Source organism: Sturnus vulgaris, chromosome 21 (assembly GCF_052056855.1).
Source record: "Sturnus vulgaris isolate bStuVul1 chromosome 21, bStuVul1.hap1, whole genome shotgun sequence".
In the NCBI taxonomy this organism is placed as follows: Eukaryota; Metazoa; Chordata; class Aves; order Passeriformes; family Sturnidae; genus Sturnus; species Sturnus vulgaris.
In genome coordinates this window covers 10,522,362-10,542,209 of record NC_142263.1, presented here as the reverse complement: position 1 = coordinate 10,542,209, position 19,848 = coordinate 10,522,362, and the positions used below count along the sequence as shown (strand labels likewise).

The window sequence follows — 19,848 nt, the reverse complement described above, 5'->3', positions numbered from 1 at the left end:
CAGTTCCTGACTCAATCACATCCAGTCAAGCACAGGTAACTGAGCCAAACAACAGCTGCAGTAAGAGACAGCAGGTCAAGGCAGTGGGAGAGAGTCACAAGCTCCCACTGCGTGACTCTGTGTTGGTGAGAAGTCTCATTAAAACTGGCCTGCAAGAGACCTCAACAGCCTTAAAACAACCAAAGTTATTGCCTGAATTTAAAGAAAATAGCAAAGGAAAGACCTAATTACTACCCAAAGGAAAACCCCATCCTCACACTTAAATACAGCAGCAAAACAGCAACTGCACGCTTAGGCCTGGCATCCTCTAAGAGGCATCTTCCTGTGCCACAGCCCCCAGGAATGGGAATTCCCACCCCTCCCTGCTCTGAGACCCTGGGAGAGGTGATGGTGCAGGCAGAGGCAGACTCACATTGATCACAGAGTCTTTGAATTTGATATGCAGGCGGTAGTTGGAGATGGCGATCACAGCGTCGTTGGCATGGCCCAGGTACTCCACCCCCTCACCCTGCAACACAGTGAATGGCACCTGGAAGGGAGACAGCACCAGGTCAGGTCACACAGGCACTGCGTGTGCTGGAATTCCCAGAGCCACTCTTCCCATTGTCTCTGCAGTGCATCTCCCACGGAGCTGTTCCTAGCAAGGGTCCCTGTGCCCTGAGAGCAGCACGGACAGCACTGACACCACTGCCCAGCCCCACACATGGAGCAACCCCCAGGGACACCTCCAGAGCCAGCGAGCACCTCCTGAAGGATCACCTGTGTGCCATGCACACCTGGCAGTGAGGGGAGGCCTGGGGACAAGGGGACTGACAGGCCCTGGTTTTCGGAGAGGGGAAACCAGCCCTGGCACAAGAGGCATGGAGAGGGACGTGACTGCAGAACAGCTCAGAGAGATGAGGGGAGTGCTCTACACATCTCCTGAAAGTGTCCAGCACCACGTGGAAGCACTGGAAGCGGATGCCCAGGGAGGTGGTGGTGTCACCATCCCTGGAGGGGTCCAAGGAACAACTGGATGTGGAACTCAGTGCTCTGGGCTGGGTGACAACACGGGCATCAGCCACAGATTGGACTTGATGGTCTTGGGGGTCTTTGCCAACCTCAGTGATTCTGGGATTCTGTGACTGATCAGAAGCCTCTGTCCCAGTGCAGTGTCACCTATGTGATCCTGCTGTGCCATTTAAACATGGGAGGCCCTGAGCAGCCCTGTGGGACTCAGCAGTACCATCCAGGTAAGCAAATGAACTGAAGTTGTACCCAGTTTCTGCTAACAAGGCTCTCAGGGATTCTCTGTGTATAGTTATTTATATGACTGAGGAAGCTTGTCTTGATTAAACTTCAAGAAAGCTTTATTAAATTTACCTGTATTCCATTTTTAAAAATATCTCCACAATCAAGTGTCCGTTTTTCCCTATCAGTCTGGACATGCCATAGTTATTTTTAAAACATGGGATCCTGGCAGACAGTCAAGTTTGACTTTTCTTATATTAAAAAAAAAGAAGGCAGAACAGCCTAAAATTCACTAGGCCCCTTTGTCCTTGGCTAATCAGGCTCCTCCTGTTACCTGAATGCCACATACACCAGGTGATGTCAGTAACCAATTATGCAAAAAATGTCAGGACGATTTATCATTTCAGCCAGAGCTGAAACCTGTCAGACAGGGCAGCTGATGGCACAATTCATTACACTGAATTAGTAGAAGTCAGACCACCTTCTCTTTATTTCAAAGTTGTTTCTATGGCTTGGGTATAGAAACCTGAATTTCCTGCATTTCAGACTTCAAGTGACAACTGCACTAACAACTTCTTCCTTTGTACAAAAATAACCACCTTAGCCTGGCATCTGTCCGAACACTCTTGAAAAATACTAATCATTTGCCTAAGAGAATACCCTCTCTTTATTTCTGCAGTTGATTTCTGCACGCTTGCCAGAGCTGTTTTTATCTGGCATGTGTCTCTCCTGCTTACGTGGCTCTTTCACACAGCAACAGAAGGGAGACAGAACAGAAAGGAGCTGGTAAGGCTGCAAGAACCAACGGAGGGAGATCCTGGAATAAACCAGCAGGTGCCCTAATACAGCTTGTTATCAACTGATGGCATCCTTGTAGAGTCACAGGATCCTGGAATGGTTTGGGCTGAGAGTGACATCCCAACCCAAGCTGATCCAGTTCCACGCCCTGCCACAGGCAGAGACACCTTCCACTAGGCCAGGTTCCAAGTTCCATCCAAGCTGTCCTTGAACATTCCACTTCACAATAAATTAACAATTTACTGAAGGGAAATTACCTTTGGGAGGGTTGAACTTTACTTCTCCATGCAGCAAACTAAGGCAGAGTCTGCTCTTCTCCAGATGTCTCAACTCAGAGTCACCTCACCAGCTTCAGCCCTCAAAGCCACAGCCCTGCAGCCCTGACCCTGCACAACTCCCCAGCCTGTGGCTGTTCCTTCAAGCCTTCAGTCCTTGCTTTCCCCAGCACTGTTTGCCAAGGCAATGGCACTCTCAGAACAAACTCAAACACTGCAGCAGCAAGAGAAAGGTGAGCCTGGCTCCAGCCTCAGGAGGAGGACGATGAGCACTGGATGATGTTAAAGGAAGCACCAGTTCCCAGGAGGGAATGCTGCCCTTGCTGCCCTTCTGCAACAGCACCTGGGGCTCTTCCCAGGGCTTTCTGCAGCGGGAGGCTGGCACCATATGGAGGTTCCTTCTTCCAGCCACCGTGCAACAGGAAAACGCCAGGAGCAAGGCGCTCAAGGGGAGCACAGGCAGTGCACTGGGTGCTGTGGCTGCAGAGAGCATGGCCCCCATGCTGCCCCTGTCCTAGAAATCTCCCAGGATGCAGGCTGCAGGGCTGGGCAGGCACACTCCCACAGGGAATGCCCGGGCTGGCTGTGCCCTGCAGCAGCTCCAGCCACACTCCCAGTGGCTGGTGATGCTGGACACATCCGGCCAGGGCAGGGAAAGGGCCTTGGGAACAGCTGGCCTGACCCCCATGCACAGGGATCTGCTGCTACAAACGTGCCCTGGCACCCGCCTGCCCATGGCCTCCAGGATGTGCTGCGCTGGAAAGCTGCTCTGCAGAGCCCAGTATGCCACATTCCAGAGCTGTTCGGGTGTTTTCACTTCCTTACCTGCAGTGACTCCTCCTCCTTTATGAGCTCCTTCGGGGGGAACAAGTCCTTGGCCTGGATGTACTCCAAACTGGGAGGGCCTTCCTCACCCTGCATTGCAAACAGAGCACACAGTCAGACAACCTCAGCCAGCACATGCTGTGAAAGCCAAAAATTGAACCTGCTGGATATTCTTGGCACCCCAGGAGCTTGGGACCTGTGCATGGAAATGCCTGTTCTGCCTCCAGACGCCAGCAGTTCCTCAGCTGTTGCAGAGTGCCCACAGCACAGTGAAATGCTGAAGCCTCCAAGTCCCGCCTCTTCCAGCTGAATGGTGTTTGGAAAGCCAAGCAGACACACCTTGGCCACAGGGGACTGATGTGACAGTAACTTGTTATGTCAGCTGTTCCCATTACCTGCTCCATGGCACCAGAGCAGACACACTATGACACAGAGGGTTTCTATCTACAGTCCAGTGTTAGCCTACTCTTCCTCCTCTTAAGGACGGCTTTGTCGTTTTCACTCTCACACCAAAGAAATCTGGGAAGAGCCTGAATCTTCTGAAGGAGAAGATACAACTGTGAACAACCTACAAAAACTGCACTCCAGTGCACATAATTCACAACGGGCACTACTGACTGGTGCCAGCACCGAGCCCAGAGCAGCTGGACATGTCCAGCCTGCTCAGATGGACACCCCAGAAAACCCACAGAGGCCTCAGGATGGTCTGAGAGGTCACAGAGAACCTGTACATGCCATCCTCGACAAGTGGAGTGTATGTCTCAGTTTCGAACATGAGAATCTCCATTCACTCATACAATCAGAATATCCTGAGCTGGAAAGGATAAGGATCATCAAGTCCCACTCCAGGCCCTGCACAGGACACCCCAAACCCCACCATGTGTCTCAGAGCATTGTCTCAATGCTCCTTGAGCTCTGGCGTGAACTCTAGGTGCCAATTTTCACCAGTCCTCACCCAGGCCCTGCCACATCACTGAATTGCTGCCCAAAGGAGTGGCACCCAGACATTCAGTTGCAGATACTCACTGCTGGGAGACCAGGATGGTGCTAATTCCACAAATATTTGGTGTGGCAATGTTTTCTTCAGAGGGCTGCTTGGTCTCTAACTCTAGCTCTAAGCTCTAGCATTTACCAGGAAACACTGTGTTCTGTAAGCACTGAGTAATATTTTAAAATGACATATCTTTCTGGATATGTTACCCAAGCTAGAATCCCGATTTCAGACTGAAGAAAGGAGATCCCAATCAGTCTGGCTCAGGAATATTTAAAATTATGCTGAATCCTCTTGTGTTGCTGACAGGGGCTGAAGCCTCAGCGCCTGCAGGAACAGCCTGGCCTGAGGTGCTCTCTGGACCTCAGGCAGGAGCAGCCAGACCTCTTACACCCCACATCCAAGGAACCTGCACGCATGTAACATGCTGTTAGAACCTTCATAAAACTCAGCATCAGCCCCAGCTGGAGGCAAAGGCACTGCCCCTGTCACCACGCTGTGAGGGACACAGGGCACAGCACTGGCTCCAGCAGCAGCTGATGCCCAGTGGAAACCACAGGAGGCTTGGGGCCCCTCCTGCCAGTGCCTCACTCCAAGGCTGAGGCACCAGCCCAGGAGAGCACAAAGGGAAGGTGTGTGCTCTTGTGCCACTGTGGCAGCCAGGAAGCAGAGATCCTCTCCCATCATCACTCTGCAGTTTGCAGAGAAATCCCAGAGAGCAGCAGGAACTGGAACAGGGCAGCCTGAGCTCTCCATCCGCCTGGGTGTCCTTGAGTCCCTCCTCGCCTGCAGCACAGGGCGGGCAGAGGCTGAGCATCCTCTCCTGCCACAGCCCCATCCCGGGTACCGGCAGGGAGGGGGCCAGCACTCTGCTCTCTCCACAAGGCTCCTGAAGCCCTCGGAGCCCATCTGGCCAGAAGTGCCCTGGGGGCTTGAGGGTGGGTCTGCAGGAAGGGTCAGAGCAGGAAACCCCCTCTTGCTGAAGGTGCCGAGCGCAGGACACCCTCAGAGCACAGCACAGCACTGCACAGCACCGGAGGGGTCCTGCACAGCCGCAGCCAGGGAGGGGGCGCGGGGCTCCCCGGGGGTCGGCTGCTCTCGCACGGTCATTTCCCAGCTCCAGGCAGGGCACAGAGTCTGCGGGGCCCAGCACAGTGACCAGGGCCTGCCGGGGCTCAGCCCGCAGCGCCGGGCACTGCTGTGCCCTTGGGTCCGGCCAGGGCAGCAGGGACGGGCCACAGTGTCTTCCGGCGGCATGTGGGAGCTAGGAGAAGGGGCAGATCCCTTTTTCCCGAGCAGATCCAGAGGATGCCTCCACCGGCATGTGAGCTGGAGAGCGCAACTGGCTTACGGCCCCGCTTCCATGAAGGAGAGAAGGGGAATAAAAAGCAGCACTTACAAAGCAGTTGAGCATGGAGCAGGAGACGCGGCCTGGCAGACTCATGTTCATTTCCCGAGGCGGCAGCAAGGCCGGGCAGGCACAAGCAGCATCTCCTCCCTCCGGCAGCGAACTGCGGCCCCGGCACTGCGGCAGCGTCCCCGCTCCGCCGGGAAGGGCAGGAGCATCCCGGCCGCCGGCGGCCCGAGCAGGTGCCGCCGCCGCCGCCGCTGACAATGGAGGGAGGGCGGGCGGAGGACGGGCAGACTCCACCTCCCTCCCAGGGCCGCCAAGCGCGGCTCTGCCATCTGAGCGTCTCCGTGACGGGCGAGACAGAAAATGGAGCGGGCGGCGGGACCGCGGGGCGGCGGGGCCGGCCCGTTCCTCGGCCGGCAGAGACATTCCCGGGCCTCGGCGCCGCTCCCGCCGGCACCTGCCTCGTGCCACGCTGATGATGGCGGCGGTGGGAGCGCCGGGAACAATAGCGGGAAGGCTGCTTCGTGCCCCGGCACCGCGCCCTCTGCCCCGAGCCTTCCACCCCGGCACGGAGCCTTCTGCCACGAGCCTATTGACCCGCACCAACGCGTCCACACCAGCACTGAGCGCTCTGCTCCAAGACCTCTGTCCCAGCTCCGTGCCTTCTGCCCCGAGCCCTTCAACCCTGTGCCGAGCCCTCCACCCCAGCATCAAGCCCTTTGTCCCCAGGCCTCTGCACCAGCACTGACCTCCCTGTCACCAGCCCTCCATCCAATGCCGAGCCAGCCCCGGCCCTGCTCCCAGAAGCTCAGCCAGGATCTGCCACCACATCCCTGAGCCCACTCTTCCCCTGCAGCCTCTGTGCCTCGACAGGGAGATGAGGATAAAGGGCCTGCCCTACTGCATCTCACCACTCACCACTCCCAAGACTTTAAGTCCTCCTTTGCAGCAGCTTCATATGCATAGGGAGTAGTTGGATGTCCCTGGTTCCCACCAGCACCTGTGTGGTGGAGCCTGAGCCCTGGAGTGGACAAGGCTCCTCTGGCTGACCGCTGGGACACTCAGCTGCCATGTGAAGTTTCCCCAGCTCCCGCTGGCAATGCTCAGACACAGGGTAAGGCCATGGGTGCAGGAAATGCAGGAAAACCTCCCTACCCCAGCCCCCTACAAGCTTACCTTGATGAACTCGCTGTTCATCAAGCCCAGGAGCAAACAGCTCCCACGTCACAGCCTATCCTAGGAACCACAGGAGCAGCTTCCTGGGCAAACCCATCTCCACTTCTACCATCAGCTACCACTCCACCCCCACCGCTGAGTCAGAGGGAGGAATCTCTCTGTTAAAATGCAAAATTAAACCCTGACCCTTCATCAATCCTCAAAGGCCCCAGTATCTGGCTCAAATCACACCAGCTTTTTGCTCCCAAAACCCAAATCCAAACACAGCACAGCCTGTAGCCACTGAGCTCCTCTTAGATCTGTTTGCCCCAAAGACATCACAGACAGCTCTCCCCAGCAATACCAACGGGATCTCAAACGGTTTTTCTCGAGTCAGATAAAAGACATCAGCATTTCTCTGCAAAATTGTTCAGAGTTAATTTATTCAGATCTGGCTAAAGGGACAGCTTTGTGACACCCAGACATGCTGCCCACTGTCACTTGCAGGGCAAAATTCAGTTCCATGAGCTCTCTTGCTGACAAAACAATCCCATGGACTCACATGGCTACATCAGCTTCACTCCTTAGGATAAAAGACTTAACACATAGCCACACCTGGAGATAAGCCATGGAATCCTATTCCACCCCTGCTCTGCACCACTCCACCATTTACACGGAGCACAGTGGGTGGATGTCAAGCATTGCTCATCTTTGGGGCACCTGAACCAGTTGGCACCCATAAACCAAAGCACAAGAACAGAGGGTATGGACACAAACAGAGAATTACACATAAGGACAGAGGGTTATGGATGAGGTTATGGATTTGTCTTGGCCAAAAATGAGTGGCAGGAGAGGTACCCTGCTCCCTGCAGGTGACCTTTACCTGGGTCACTGGAGGGAATGCTGAGAAACCAGAGCAGCTAAAGCTGAAGGAACCTCCTATACTGGAAAGTGTGGCTATAAACACTGTAAAGCCAATATTTATTATTTTTCTGACATGTATCAGGGGAAAAGCAACATAGCACGTCCAGGAAACAGCTGAAGTCTAGGAGTCTCTTGGGCAGAGTGCGAGCACACATTGCTGTTAAGTGCACATAGCACAAGACCAGAGTTTCTATCACACAAAACCACAGACAAGGTAGGTAAGAGGTTTGCTCCAACCCACAGTGAGATTTTTAGGGCCAAGGCTCAGTTCAGGGCCTGGCACAGGCATTATTTGCAGAAGGACCTTTGTAACCCCCCCTAAGCTGCAGCTGTGCAGAGTTAAAGGGCTGCTCATGGGATCAATACACTGAATTTCCAACCTAAGCTGACCTGAAATCCACAAATAGAACTTCTGCTTTCACTGAAATATTTTTGCACTTTTAGTATCAGAAAAAGACACACATATGACTTAGAAACCTCTGCCCAAGCACTGAGCCTGGTGCAGAGCAGAAACCTCGCTCTGAATTTCAGTGGCTTCACAGACTTTCAAGAGGAACTTGATTCAGACTCTGCTTTCACTTCCTTCAAGAGTTCCCAAAATACCTGCCCTCCTTTCCATCCAGTGACCCAGGCAAAGGCAGGAGTGGTCCTGGGCAGCCCAGCACAGGACTACAGAGTGCTCCAGACTCTTTAGCTGGCTTAGCCAGAGGGATTTCCTAAATACCACCTCGGATGCCTCCCCAGCTGGGCTCTGCTCCATTATCACAAACCACTGAGGAAGAGAAGGTTATTTCTCAGAACTGGGCTCCTCTGAGTGTTCTCAGTGTGCGTGTTCATGTAGGCAGAGAGAGAAATCTCTCTCATCATCTCCCAACCACCATTCCAAGTGTTTCTCAATTCTGAGGAAGAGGAGCTGAATATAACGTGGGAAGCATGTTCTTAAGGGCAGCTGGCAGTGATTCGTCCCTTTTCCCTCCCACTAGCACTGCCCACTGTTCCTGTGCTGCTCCTCCCACCCCTTCAGACATCCCTGGATCCACACTGCAGGTAAACAGGCTGCAGCCTTCTCCTGAAGGTCCCAAAAGGGATTTGAAGGTTTGGAGATGACACAGTGCTTGGCAAAGATAGGACTGGCATTCAAGGGGCCATCCTGCAGCCTCCAAAGTAGATGATATTCCCTATGGAGACGTGCATGCATGCACCAGGAGCCCAGCCTGCAGCAAAGGGTTCACAGGGAACATCTGGTCCCACTGAATCTTCATTGGGAGCATAGGACAGGCATCAGGATGCTGAAATCTCTCTCATGGTCTGGAGCGAGTCAGCATCCTGAAATGAATCATTTTGCTAGTAGCTGATCCAGCTTTCTGCAAGTTTGGGAAAGTGTGGGTCAGGGAGCAGCTAACTCCCACCTGGCCAGGTCCCTTCTAACCCAAACCATTCCATTATTCTAAAATAAAAACTGGTCCCACTCACTGCAGGGAGTTGCCAGCACACCTGATAGCCTTCCACAGACATGTATACCCTTCCCAACCCTGGCATAGCTTTATCCTCTATTTATTTTTGACACCACAAATAAATTTACTCTCTCCTTATGCAGAAGGCACCACACCCATCCCTTCTATAGATTTAGAGTGGCCTTTTCCTCAACCCAGCATGGGCCATCACCCCCCCAGATGGAGGGGAGGGAAGACAAGGGCTGGCAGAAATCTGCATGCGCAGCCCTGCCCCTGGTAGCACATCCATTGCACAGACTGTCCTGATCTGCCTCCAGCTGGAGAAAACCGACAGAAAAATTGGCAGGAGGAGGTGACTGCCCTGGGAAGGGAATTCCAGGACATGAGAAGTAAGTCAGCAGAAGCCAGGGAAGCTCTGTCTGCAGAGCCAGGGCCTCCAGCAGCAGTGGGGCCATCAGGATACCCCGCTTTAGATCCTTCCAGATCTGAATATTTATTTTCAGTGAAGATCAAGCTAGGGACTAATTATCTAGATTTTTTTTTCAGGTGAGATGGGGAAGGGAGAGACTTGCATCATTTATCTCATTCTAAAAGTTAAAATTTATTCTCTTTCTGCCTGGCAGATGCCTACATTGGGTAAGATGAGCTGTACTCAGACACGTACTTCTCTCTCTCTCCATAAGCTGATGCTGGGACTGATGAGCTGTGGCCAAAGACACTTCTTGTTCTGCCTCCCCTACTTCTATTGCACAAAGGGCATCTTTGTTTCAGGTCCCCCTACATAAATAGTTCATTTCCTCAAAGCCTAGGGAGGTTTGTGGGTGAACTGAAAAGCTGTTGAGCCTGAGATGGAAATAAAACCTTAAACCTATGCAAAGAGAAGTTACTGTTTTATACCCCATAAATCAGGACGGGGACAGTGGGTGTCATCTTTTAATCTGGATAGGATGATAGAAGAGCTTACAGATCTGTAATACTGCATTTGGTATTTGTTCAGAAAGGTGCCCAGAGTTGAGCATGAAACTCAATATGCAGCAAGAAACCTTTGAGGAGAGGGATGATAGAGCACAAGTCAACTCAATGGACCAGCATGAGGGGACGACGGGTGGCTGCAAATGCCCACCTCAGAAAAGTCATGGGCCCCTCCACAGGGTAAGAACCATCCTACAGTGCCAGTATCCCAGCAGTCAGGAGAAGGAATGCTGCAGTGGGAGCTGAGCACTGAGCTGCCAGCACCAACCCGCCTGCCAGATTAATTTTAAGTAATGTATTAAAGTACCAAGTGCTTGTTAGGGCTCCATTAGCCAGAGTTAAGGATTAAACCAGCACTAGTGTTGTCTTCAAGGTCATGCCCATCAGCAGCTAGTTTTGGGGAAGAGTCTGCAATCCAAGCTGTTAACACTAGACCACGAATCCAGAGCAGCAGAAGGGGAAGAGCAGCTGGTGAAACACATCTGGGGTGCTGCTGAGGAAGGGCAAAGCTTTTGGGCCTGCCTTTGCTAAGCACAGGGCATCGATGCTGTGGCCTCAGCCTGCCGTGAGCACAGGGAATTACAGAAGCACTCAGCAGGCCTGCAGGGAACTGGGATCCAGCCAGCCCCGAGGCCCCTTTACCCACAGCCCACCTGCAGCCCTTCCTGTGTTTAACTCAGAGGGGTCACAGAAGGACTCCAAGGAGGCTGCCAGGAGTTTCCATCAGCTCTCTGCCTTCAGCTGCTGACAGAAGCTCAGGTAGGAGGGTGGAGGTAAGCCCTTATTTCTACAGCTTGCAATTACAAGTTGCTTTCTCTTCCTTGCCATAGGAGACAAAAAGCCTGTAGTCTCTTCCCAAAAGTGAGTGAAATGGGAGGGACTTTTGGTGGTTGGTTTATTTTTTCCAAAATGAAAAAATAATTTTCAAAAGATCACTGGAGCATTTAAAAAAATATTTTAAAAAATCCTTTTCAGAAGGTGGTTTTGTTTTTTAACAGTAAAGGTATCTTTGGGTACTGATAAGGAGCAGGAAACCCTCTCGTGTAGAAGAAATCAAACAATGATTACACCTAAGGGTGAGCAGAACCAGGTCAGGGTAAGGTCCAGACACAGGACAGGAAAGGAATTGAGGGAAAAGAAAAGCTTCGATGTTTTAAAAGTAAATCCAAAATTCCAGTCTCTCCATTCAAAAAAAAAAAAACAAAAAACAAAACAGGTCCAGGGAGGGGTGATGAGAACTAAAGGTGGCTTTGCTACAGAGAATTTAGAAGACTAGAGCTCTTCACATATCTAAGGGGAATGGAGATCTACAAAATCCTGAAGGGCAGGAGATGCTCACAGGCAGCACCACACTTTATTGTTATTCCCAATACAACAACCAGCCAAAACAACACGGAGCTGCTTCCAAAACAAAGCAAGAGGTGTTCAGCAGCACAGCTCTGACACAACTGCAAATCTTCACCTGGTTTTTAAAAGCCTAACGAATTCATGGAAGGAAAACCTACCAGTAAATTGTTTCTGGATTACCAAGTCCCTGAGCTGCAGGTCCTGCCAGGTGAGGGCACACACCTGAGTCATGCAGCATTCACTGGGCCCTGGCACTTGGGTGTCTGACCAGCCTTGCCCTTGGGGGGCCCTCCTGTGTTGGCCTTCTCCGTGTTTCCTGGGGGGATTTTTGATGCATTTTCCATGTGTTTATTCCCTTTTTTTTTTCATTTATGTCTGGATACATCTGCATCCCTCTCCCTTCAATCTCACCCAGAGAAGCTGTTGGGTTTTACACCTCCAATGTGACACCAGGGCAGCTGCAAGCTGAAGTGTGAAACCTGTCCTTTATCAGGTTTTGACAGGCGAGGACTTTCACCTCCCCACCCCAGCCCAAGTTCCTCACCCTGCAGTGCAGGGATCAGCTCTTCCAGCAGGAAGCACAGATCTTGAGGCAGCACCAGGGAGCATGAGGACAGAGGCTACAGCAAAAATGCTGTGTGGAACTACTCGAGCTGAGAGGTCAACTAATGCAGAGAGCACGTTTCCTGTTCCACTTGTTAACAAAACACATGGGGGACAATCCCTTAGGAGACGTCACCATTTCCTCGAGCACTCTGCCAGATTTTTATCTTTTATGTTTTCTAACATGTTTAACCTAAATTTTCATGTCCTTAATCTGAATTTCCAGCCCTTTGTCTGTCTCTGTAGCTCTCCTCAGCAACCCTTCCCCCACAACAACATGAAGCTGGTGCTGATCCATGTCACTGCAGCAAATTCAGGCTCTGCCCACCCACAGCCCACATGCAGATCACCCCTCTTCAAACTACCCCCCTCAGGACACTCTCAGCATATCTTTCAAAATTCCCAGTCTCCAGCTTTTTCCTCCCAGCAGATCTCTTGTATTTTGGGTTATTTCTTGCTGGAGGCATTAGAGGTCCTTTATCTGAATTTATCAGCAATCTGGCTACTTTGGCTGTGGTTCAGATTCTTTGCTACCACATTTTTCTGTGACTAATTCTTGCGAAATTTCTGCTCCTTTGGTGGCACCAGAGCTGTCATTAACATGGTGTGAAATCCTTCACTGAGAAGTGACAGAGGAAGACAATGAGAAACCCCAACAATATGTTTAAAGAAAAAATAAATCAGAAAGCCACAAAAACTGGATGACTATGTCAGTACTCCAGGGAGACAGAAGGAGGTTCCAGTCTTATTTACTTTTTTTCCCAATATATTCCAATAAGAGGTTTTGGGTTAAATGTATCCTACTAACAGCATGTTGATGACAGTGATGAATCCTCTCTATTATTGTATATAATACACAATACTGTTCACTCTTCTGCTCATTCTTGTATTTCTTTTCCTACATTTAGCAGCATTACAAGATTTGGACATACAACGAACAAGACCACCCAGAGAGGACAGAGGTAGACCAGAATCATGGAATCACTAGTGTTGGAAAAGCTCTCTAAGATCATTGAGTCCAACCATTCCCAGCACTGCCAAGGCCACCACTAACCCATGTCCCCAGGTGCCACATCTGCAGGGCTGTTAAACCCCTCCAGGCACAGGGACACTAACACTGCCCTGGCAGCTGTGCCAGGGCTGGACAATCTTTCAGGCAGAAATTTCCCCAATATCCACCCTGAGCCTCCCCTGGCCCAGCCTGAGGCTGTTCCCTCTCCTCCTGTCCCTGTTCCCTGGAGCACAGCCCGACCCCCTCCCGGCTGTCCCCTCCTGTCAGGGAGTTGTGCAGAGCCACAAGGGCCCCCCTGAGCCTCCTTTTCTCCAGGCTGAGCCCCTTTCCAGCTCCCTCAGCCTCTCCTGGGGCTCCAGACCCTTCCCAGCTCTGTTCCATTCCCTGGACACGCTCCAGCCCCTCAGTGTCCATCCTGTAGAGAGGAAATAGGGAAACAGGACATGGACTCACCATCCTCAGACACTGTCCAAACTCTCCTGGTTCAATCACAGCTCAGTCTCTTCTTGTTCCTCCACAAGTTTCACCTGCAGCAAAGAGGAGACAACCCGGAGCAGAAGTTTAGCTTATTCAAATTTAGTTAAGTTTAATTTACAGGAGTGGTACTCCAGACTGAACATAGAAGTGAAAAGTCAAGACCCTCGAGGCCAGTGCCCAGTCTGTACCTATCCCTGCCAACCTGTTTTGTGTCCTTTCCAGGAGCTGCTGGAAACCAGATTCAGTATCAGGGGGAGACACCAAATCATTTTGGTCACTCACAAACAGAGCACCCAGGACTTGTCACATAGGCACACAGGAACCTGTGTCCCACAGGTACAAAACCCACTCTTCAGGGGAATACAGGAGGGAGCTGAAGGAAGACAGACTTGGTCATTGTGGTTCAAGAACCTGGGGAAGATCATTCACAGGGGACTTGAGTGTTTGGAAAAGATCACTGTGATCCTGGGAGGAAAACATCTCTAAATCCAATCTGATCTTGCCTAGGTGGTGGGGCAGGATGCAAACATTTCAAGTACCAGGAAAAACCAGCAGCTCCTTCTGCCAACTTTGCCCCGCTTGAGGGAGGTCACAGGAGGCATCTGTAGGAAGAAAAAAGCCAAGCAGCAAGACTTGAACAAGGTCCTTCTCCAAGAAGATCTTTTCCAACAGGACCAGATGCTCCCACAGGTGACCCTGGGTGCTCCATGGAGGAAGAGACCCTTCCTCAAAGTTTTCAGGTGTATGCAATACAAGATCAGTTGATCACCAACATCTCTCTCATCTGCCCACCATTTGTCTCTGCTTTGCTCTTCCAGCCCCACACTGGAGATGGAATTATCCACAATTAAACACTGGGACCAGGGATGGGCTGAGCCCTGGGCACTCCTGTCCTGGTACCACTCACCTGCCTGAGCAGCCTCCCACTGCCCCATCCTTGGCAGTGTCCAAGGCCAGGCTGGACAGGGCTTGGAGCAACCCAGGACGGTGGAAGGTGTCCCTGCCCATGGCAGGGGATGGGATGGGCTTTAAGGTTCCTTCCCACCCAAACCATTCTGGGATTCTGTGAAGCAGCACAGAAATCTGCATATGTGTGTCCCAATGTTTTTTAAATAATATGGTATTTTAAACAGGCATATTCAGTATTTCAGTATAGCTTGAAGATGGCTCAGAGCTCAGCAACCAAACCTGATTTCTGCCAGTCCCCTGTAGCATGTCAGAACTCTGGGAATGCTCAAGGTCTTCTATAAATTTTGCCATCATTAATTTTAACCTTTCTCCTCCTCAGGTGAAATATGAATGCCAACAAATGTGCAGTTAAAGATTATCTAAACATCTCACACAACATACCCCAGCTGGGAATCCCCCTTCTTCCACCACATTGTGTTGGCTACAGAAGAACTCTGAATACCTGCCCAAGGCTTTCCTTTGCACAGGGATTTCCTTCCCAGCCCAGAATTAAGTCAGGTTTGACACCCACACGTCAGAAGGCCAAGCTGAATGCCAGCACTGAGGAGTCATTGCTGAGAAATGATTCCCACAGTGAGGCAGCTGCTCCCACCCTGCTCCTGCCATGCCCAGGTTGGAATCATTATCCTTGGCCTTTCAGGCCATCTCTCACATCCCACCATGCACTTGACAGGGAAGGACAGAAGAAAGGAACAGGAGGTCAGAAAGGAATCCAGAGTTGTGCAATGTATCTCTCTATTTAATTATTATCTTTATGGAGCCATGGGGCTGCTCTGAGGGCTGGAGCCCCTCTGTGCTAGAGCCAGGCTGGGAGAGCTGGGGGTGCTCACCTGGAGAAGGCTCCAGAAGGAGCTCAGAGCCCCTTCCAGTGCCTGAGGGGGCTCCAGGAGAGCTGGAGAAGGACTTTGGATGGAGGGACAGGACAGAGGGAATGGCTTCCCACTGCCAGAGGGCAGGGCTAGATGGGATATTAGGAACAAATCCTTGGCTGTGAGGGTGGGCAGGCCCTGGCACAGGGTGCCCAGAGAAGCTGTGGCTGCCCCTGGATCCCTGGCAGTGCCCAAGGCCAGGTTGGAAGGGCTTGGAGCACCCTGGGATAGTGGAAGGTGTCCCTGCCCATGGCAGGGGTGGCATGAGATGGTCTGTAAGGTCCCTTCCAACCCAAACCACTCTGACATATTACTTTAAATTTAAAAGCAAATCACCAAGTTCCAGGAAACTGTGAAAAAAACCACCCACACTGGGAATCAAATTTCCTATGAAAACAGAAAAAGCCAAATATTGCACTATCACCCTTCAAACGCAGATCAGTCTGGCTCTTTTGAACAATAAAAGCCTTTTTCCCACTACTTAGCAAATGATCTCACATATCAGACTTCACAGGGGAAAGAAGGCTCCAGCAGGAGCCACCAGGAGAGTCACTGCCAACCGGTGACTTACAAGTGATGTGGGAAGCACAATTAGTTTGTGGGCAAGAAAGGGAAGAAAAATGTTAAATATGCTTTTTTCACTAAATCTGAAGATACTTGAATTATTGACAACACTGAACACCAGGAGTACTGCTCTTGCAGTGTGCTTTGTACCAATGTATCCAATCACTGCTAATGGCCAGTGCAGTTTCTCAGTTCCTTCCTTGTACAAGTCAGTAATGACCAGAAACTGAAACTGTGGCTTCGTCATGAGTGAGGAGGTTCCTCCTTGCTCCCATCCCCCAGCTCTCTGGACAGCCAGTTGCCCAAGAGGAAGGCAATCTATGGGAGCAGGACTCCTGGCCCCACGAGCTCAGCCTGCTGGAATGCTGCTGCTCCTACGTCCCCAGGGCCTCCCTCCTCCTGTGGGAGCAGAGGCAAAGCTGAGGATCCTGAGGATTGTTCCTGAAGATTTATGGGGTGAGAAAAAGCCAGGAGATACCACAAAAACCCAAGTGCTGCTTGTACCTCTGGCGACCCACAGCCTTACCCAAATGACACTCGGCCCAGGCCACCAGGCAGTCTCACTTGAGCACTTGTGCTCCTGTGCTAGCATCTCAAATGCATCCCCCTGTTTCAGGACTGGCCATGGCCCTCCTCCTTTCAAAGGCTGCTGTGTCCCACTGGCTGCTGGCTCTGCCCCTGTGGCTTCCAGACCAGTCCTTGGGAAAGAGGTGGTAGCTCCCCACTGCACCCAGAAATGTTGTCCAGGACCTCTCTGGGCTGGACCCACCAGCTTCTCCTGTGGAAGTCAGGTTTGGCACCTGCTCAAGGAGCTGCTTCCTATGCAAGAGGCTAAATTACCCCAAAATCCAGGTCAGAAGCTCCCCTTAAAATCTTGGTCTCAGGGGATGGGGTTGGCCACCTGCTATGCCAAGGTTGGAGGCTGATGCTACAGAATTAATTGAAGAGGGGACCAGGGACAGAGAAAGCCAAGACAAAAAGGATGGCACCGGAAAGAAGATAAAAGAGAACAATGGCCTTTCACACACAGATGGAATCACTGAATCACAAAATGCTTTGGGTTGGAAGGCACCTGAAAGCTCATCTTGTTTCAGCCCCTGCCATGGGCAAGACCAGGTTGCTCCAAGCCCCATCCAACCTGGCCTTGGACACTTCCAGGGACCATGGGGCAGCCACAGCTTCTCTGGGCAACCTGTGCCAGGGTCTCCCCACCCTCACAGAGAAGAATTCCTTCCCAATATATCTAACCTAAAGATCCTCTCTCCATTTGAACCCATCCCTCCTTGTCCTGCCACTGGTTTCTGGGTGCCTATGCACATTGAGAGCTCTTGTTGCGTTTTTTCACCTCCAAGTCACCCCAAAGCCCAGAGCCTCGGGCTGTTCTGGTGCTGTGCAGTCACAGGCAGAGCGTGGGGCAGCAGCTGCCTGCCCTCTCCATCGCTCAGTGGCACAGGACAGTACTGGTGCTGCTGGTGAGGTGATCCACTTGACACACCTAGGCTGGGGGAAGTAGAGGAAATAACTCACTTCTCTTGAGCATTTTTATAGCTTATAACCTCCTCTGGAACTCTCAGTCTGGGAGACAAACCCTCAGATAATATAGCCGTGTCAGAGTTGAGAAGACTCATAAAACCCTTAATTTGCTCTCCTGACTCACACCACACTTCCTTATGCAACCACACTGCTGCCTCCAGCGATCTTTGCCCCTCCTGGTGTGAAAGAGAGGGGCAGGGACTGGAGCAGTGTCTGGAAACCTCTGTCCCTGTTCCCTGTAGATGGTGGAAGAGGCTGCTGGAAGAACCTGGCCAGGACCAAGCTCTGCCTGCATCCTCCAGGATGCTCAGCCTCGGCCAGACTGTCACATACATGAGGAAAGGACTGCTCCTTTTCCAAACTGCAGCTCCTGACTGCAACACCTAAGTCCCCTCTCAGCTGCAATCCAAGGCAGAATGTGACAGGAACTGGGAATCGCGGCAATCCCCACGAACAGCTGGGCTGTCAAAGCCCAGGAGAATCACTGCCTCTCCCTCTGCCTCCCCAGGTCTCACAGAGGTGCCATGAAAACACAGCGCTGTGAATTCACAGGAACCTCTGAAAAAAGCTGAAAGTCCTGCCTCCAGCACAGTGGAATTAACGATGGTGAGCTGGGCATAGGGAACACGGAATAATGAGGAACAGCACCTGCTCCCTGCCATCACCTGCCAGCACAGCACAGAGCAGGGATCCTGTGGGGAGGAGGTTGCCCATGGAGGCACGTACACACACAGAGCTTTGGAAAGCTGGGAAAGAGAGCAAGAGCTGGCTAAGGCTTCCTGGCTGCAGGGGTGTTGTGGGTGCCCCAGCCGAGGTGGGTGGCCCCTGGCAGTTCCTCGCTCCCTGTTAAGAGACCCGATTTTAATTGCTTATAAAACTCCAGCCATTGTTTGCAGTTGGAGCGGAGCTCTCTGTGCTCAGCATGTGCCCCAGGCAGAGATTTTTGCTTTAATTTCAGATTGTAGAGTAAAATTGTAGAGTTGGTCCTGGTGCACTTAAAGGGGAAGAACAAGTCCAATATTAAACAGAAGATGTTAGAAAGAAAAAAAACCAGGAAATTTATTACCCTTATTGTGATCCCAAATGAAACAGAAACAGCCATCTCAAGCCTCCCGACTAATTAGAGGCTAAAAATATAATTGTCAGACCCCACAGTTACATGCAAAGCAGATTGTATGGGCCGGTCTTTGTTATTTTAAACAAAATGACAGCTCAGAGGTTGTTTCTAATGAAGGCCATGACCAGCTGCTCTGCAACAACAAAACTCTTGTACTGCTGAATAACTATTAAAAAGAAAAGATCAGGCTACCAGAGCCCAGGAATGTCACAGCAATACCAGATGAGGGTGACAAGTTGCCAAAGTATTCAGATTGCTCTGCAGCATGAAGGGATCATAATTTATGGTCTAACCGGGAGAAGGGCTGAATTCCAAGATGCAGAATTACCCATGGATGAAGGGCTGCTGGAAGTGCAGTTAAGAGAATCTCACAGGCAGCCCGACATGAGCTGCTCAACAAGGACTGGCAAAAAGTCTACTGTAAAAATATAAAATAGCAGTGATGGCAGAGGGGACAGATGGGTGGCACTTCTGTCCCCAGCACTGCTGGGACCATGGCTACAACTGCAAGAGCTCAGCCAGCACTTGGAGCAGGAAGATCAATCCCATGGACTGTTCCAAAGCAAAACTAGGTCACCTATGCAGCTTAAAACCCCAAAGATAGTAAAATAAAACTCTTCAGTACACTGCAGTATTTATGCAAAGTATTGGTCCTGCTAACAAGGACAGATCTCAATCCAATTACTGGTAAATAAAGTTTCAGAATAGAATAAATTCCATCAAGCTTATGGGAAAAGTTGTCCTTTTTGTTGCTTGGATGTAATGGAGTATTTAAAACTCCATTAAATAGTTGTTTTTAGTCCAGGTTTGAATACATGAATCTCCACAAGCTCTGGGTCAGCAGAGCTGCCCACAGTGCCCTTGGCACACCCCAACCTCCAGTTGCTCTTCCCAGGATCAGTGGCTTGGGATCACAGACTGAGTCTCATGTTCAAAGTTATCCTACCTAGAAGATGGGAGGGCAAGAGGAATTACCCTAGGGGAGGGGGCCACCTGCCATTGCACTGCCCATCCCCAGTTCCAGGGGACGGCCTCAGGCCAACACAGAGCAAAACACAGGCACCTCCTCACTGAGCCCACGGCACAGAGCCACATCCCACCCCAGCTCACTCACAGCCACCAGGAGAAGGTCACAACTTGCAAACTCTTCCTGGTCATCCAACCCAGGAGTCAGGTCATTATTAAAATACCTTGAAAGCATTTTACTTCATCTTTAAAAGTATTTATGACATCTTTGATAGCTGCTGAGGCTCCAGTTGTATTCCAAGTGGGAACATCTAGGTTTCAAACATGGAATTGCTCTCAAGAGCTCAGGCCAGGACACATAAATTGGCTCTCTGCAGCACTGCAGGGCTCAGGGAAAGCTGCCGTAGCCAGGA

At 51.3% G+C, this 19,848-nt stretch overlaps 1 protein-coding gene across 5 annotated transcripts in view; it reads right to left on the bottom strand.

Annotated features, from left to right (window-relative positions):
- Positions 1–19,848, bottom strand: part of MTMR4 (myotubularin related protein 4) — a 56,732-nt gene that overhangs the window by 22,804 nt on the left and 14,080 nt on the right. For 2 of the 5 annotated variants that reach the window (XM_014881496.2, XM_088177224.1), the window contains exons 2-4: positions 13,394–13,467; positions 3,129–3,218; positions 413–529 (exon numbers count right to left, since the gene is read on the bottom strand). In XM_014881496.2, coding sequence (XP_014736982.1) covers positions 413–529; positions 3,129–3,218; positions 13,394–13,396 — 210 coding nt within the window. In that variant the 5' untranslated portion in view covers positions 13,397–13,467. Of the gene's footprint in view, positions 1–412; positions 530–3,128; positions 3,219–5,518; positions 5,654–13,393; positions 13,468–13,956; positions 15,345–19,848 lie in introns of those variants that run through there. The other 3 variants (XM_088177225.1, XM_088177226.1, XM_014881492.2) reach the window with 3 other exon arrangements.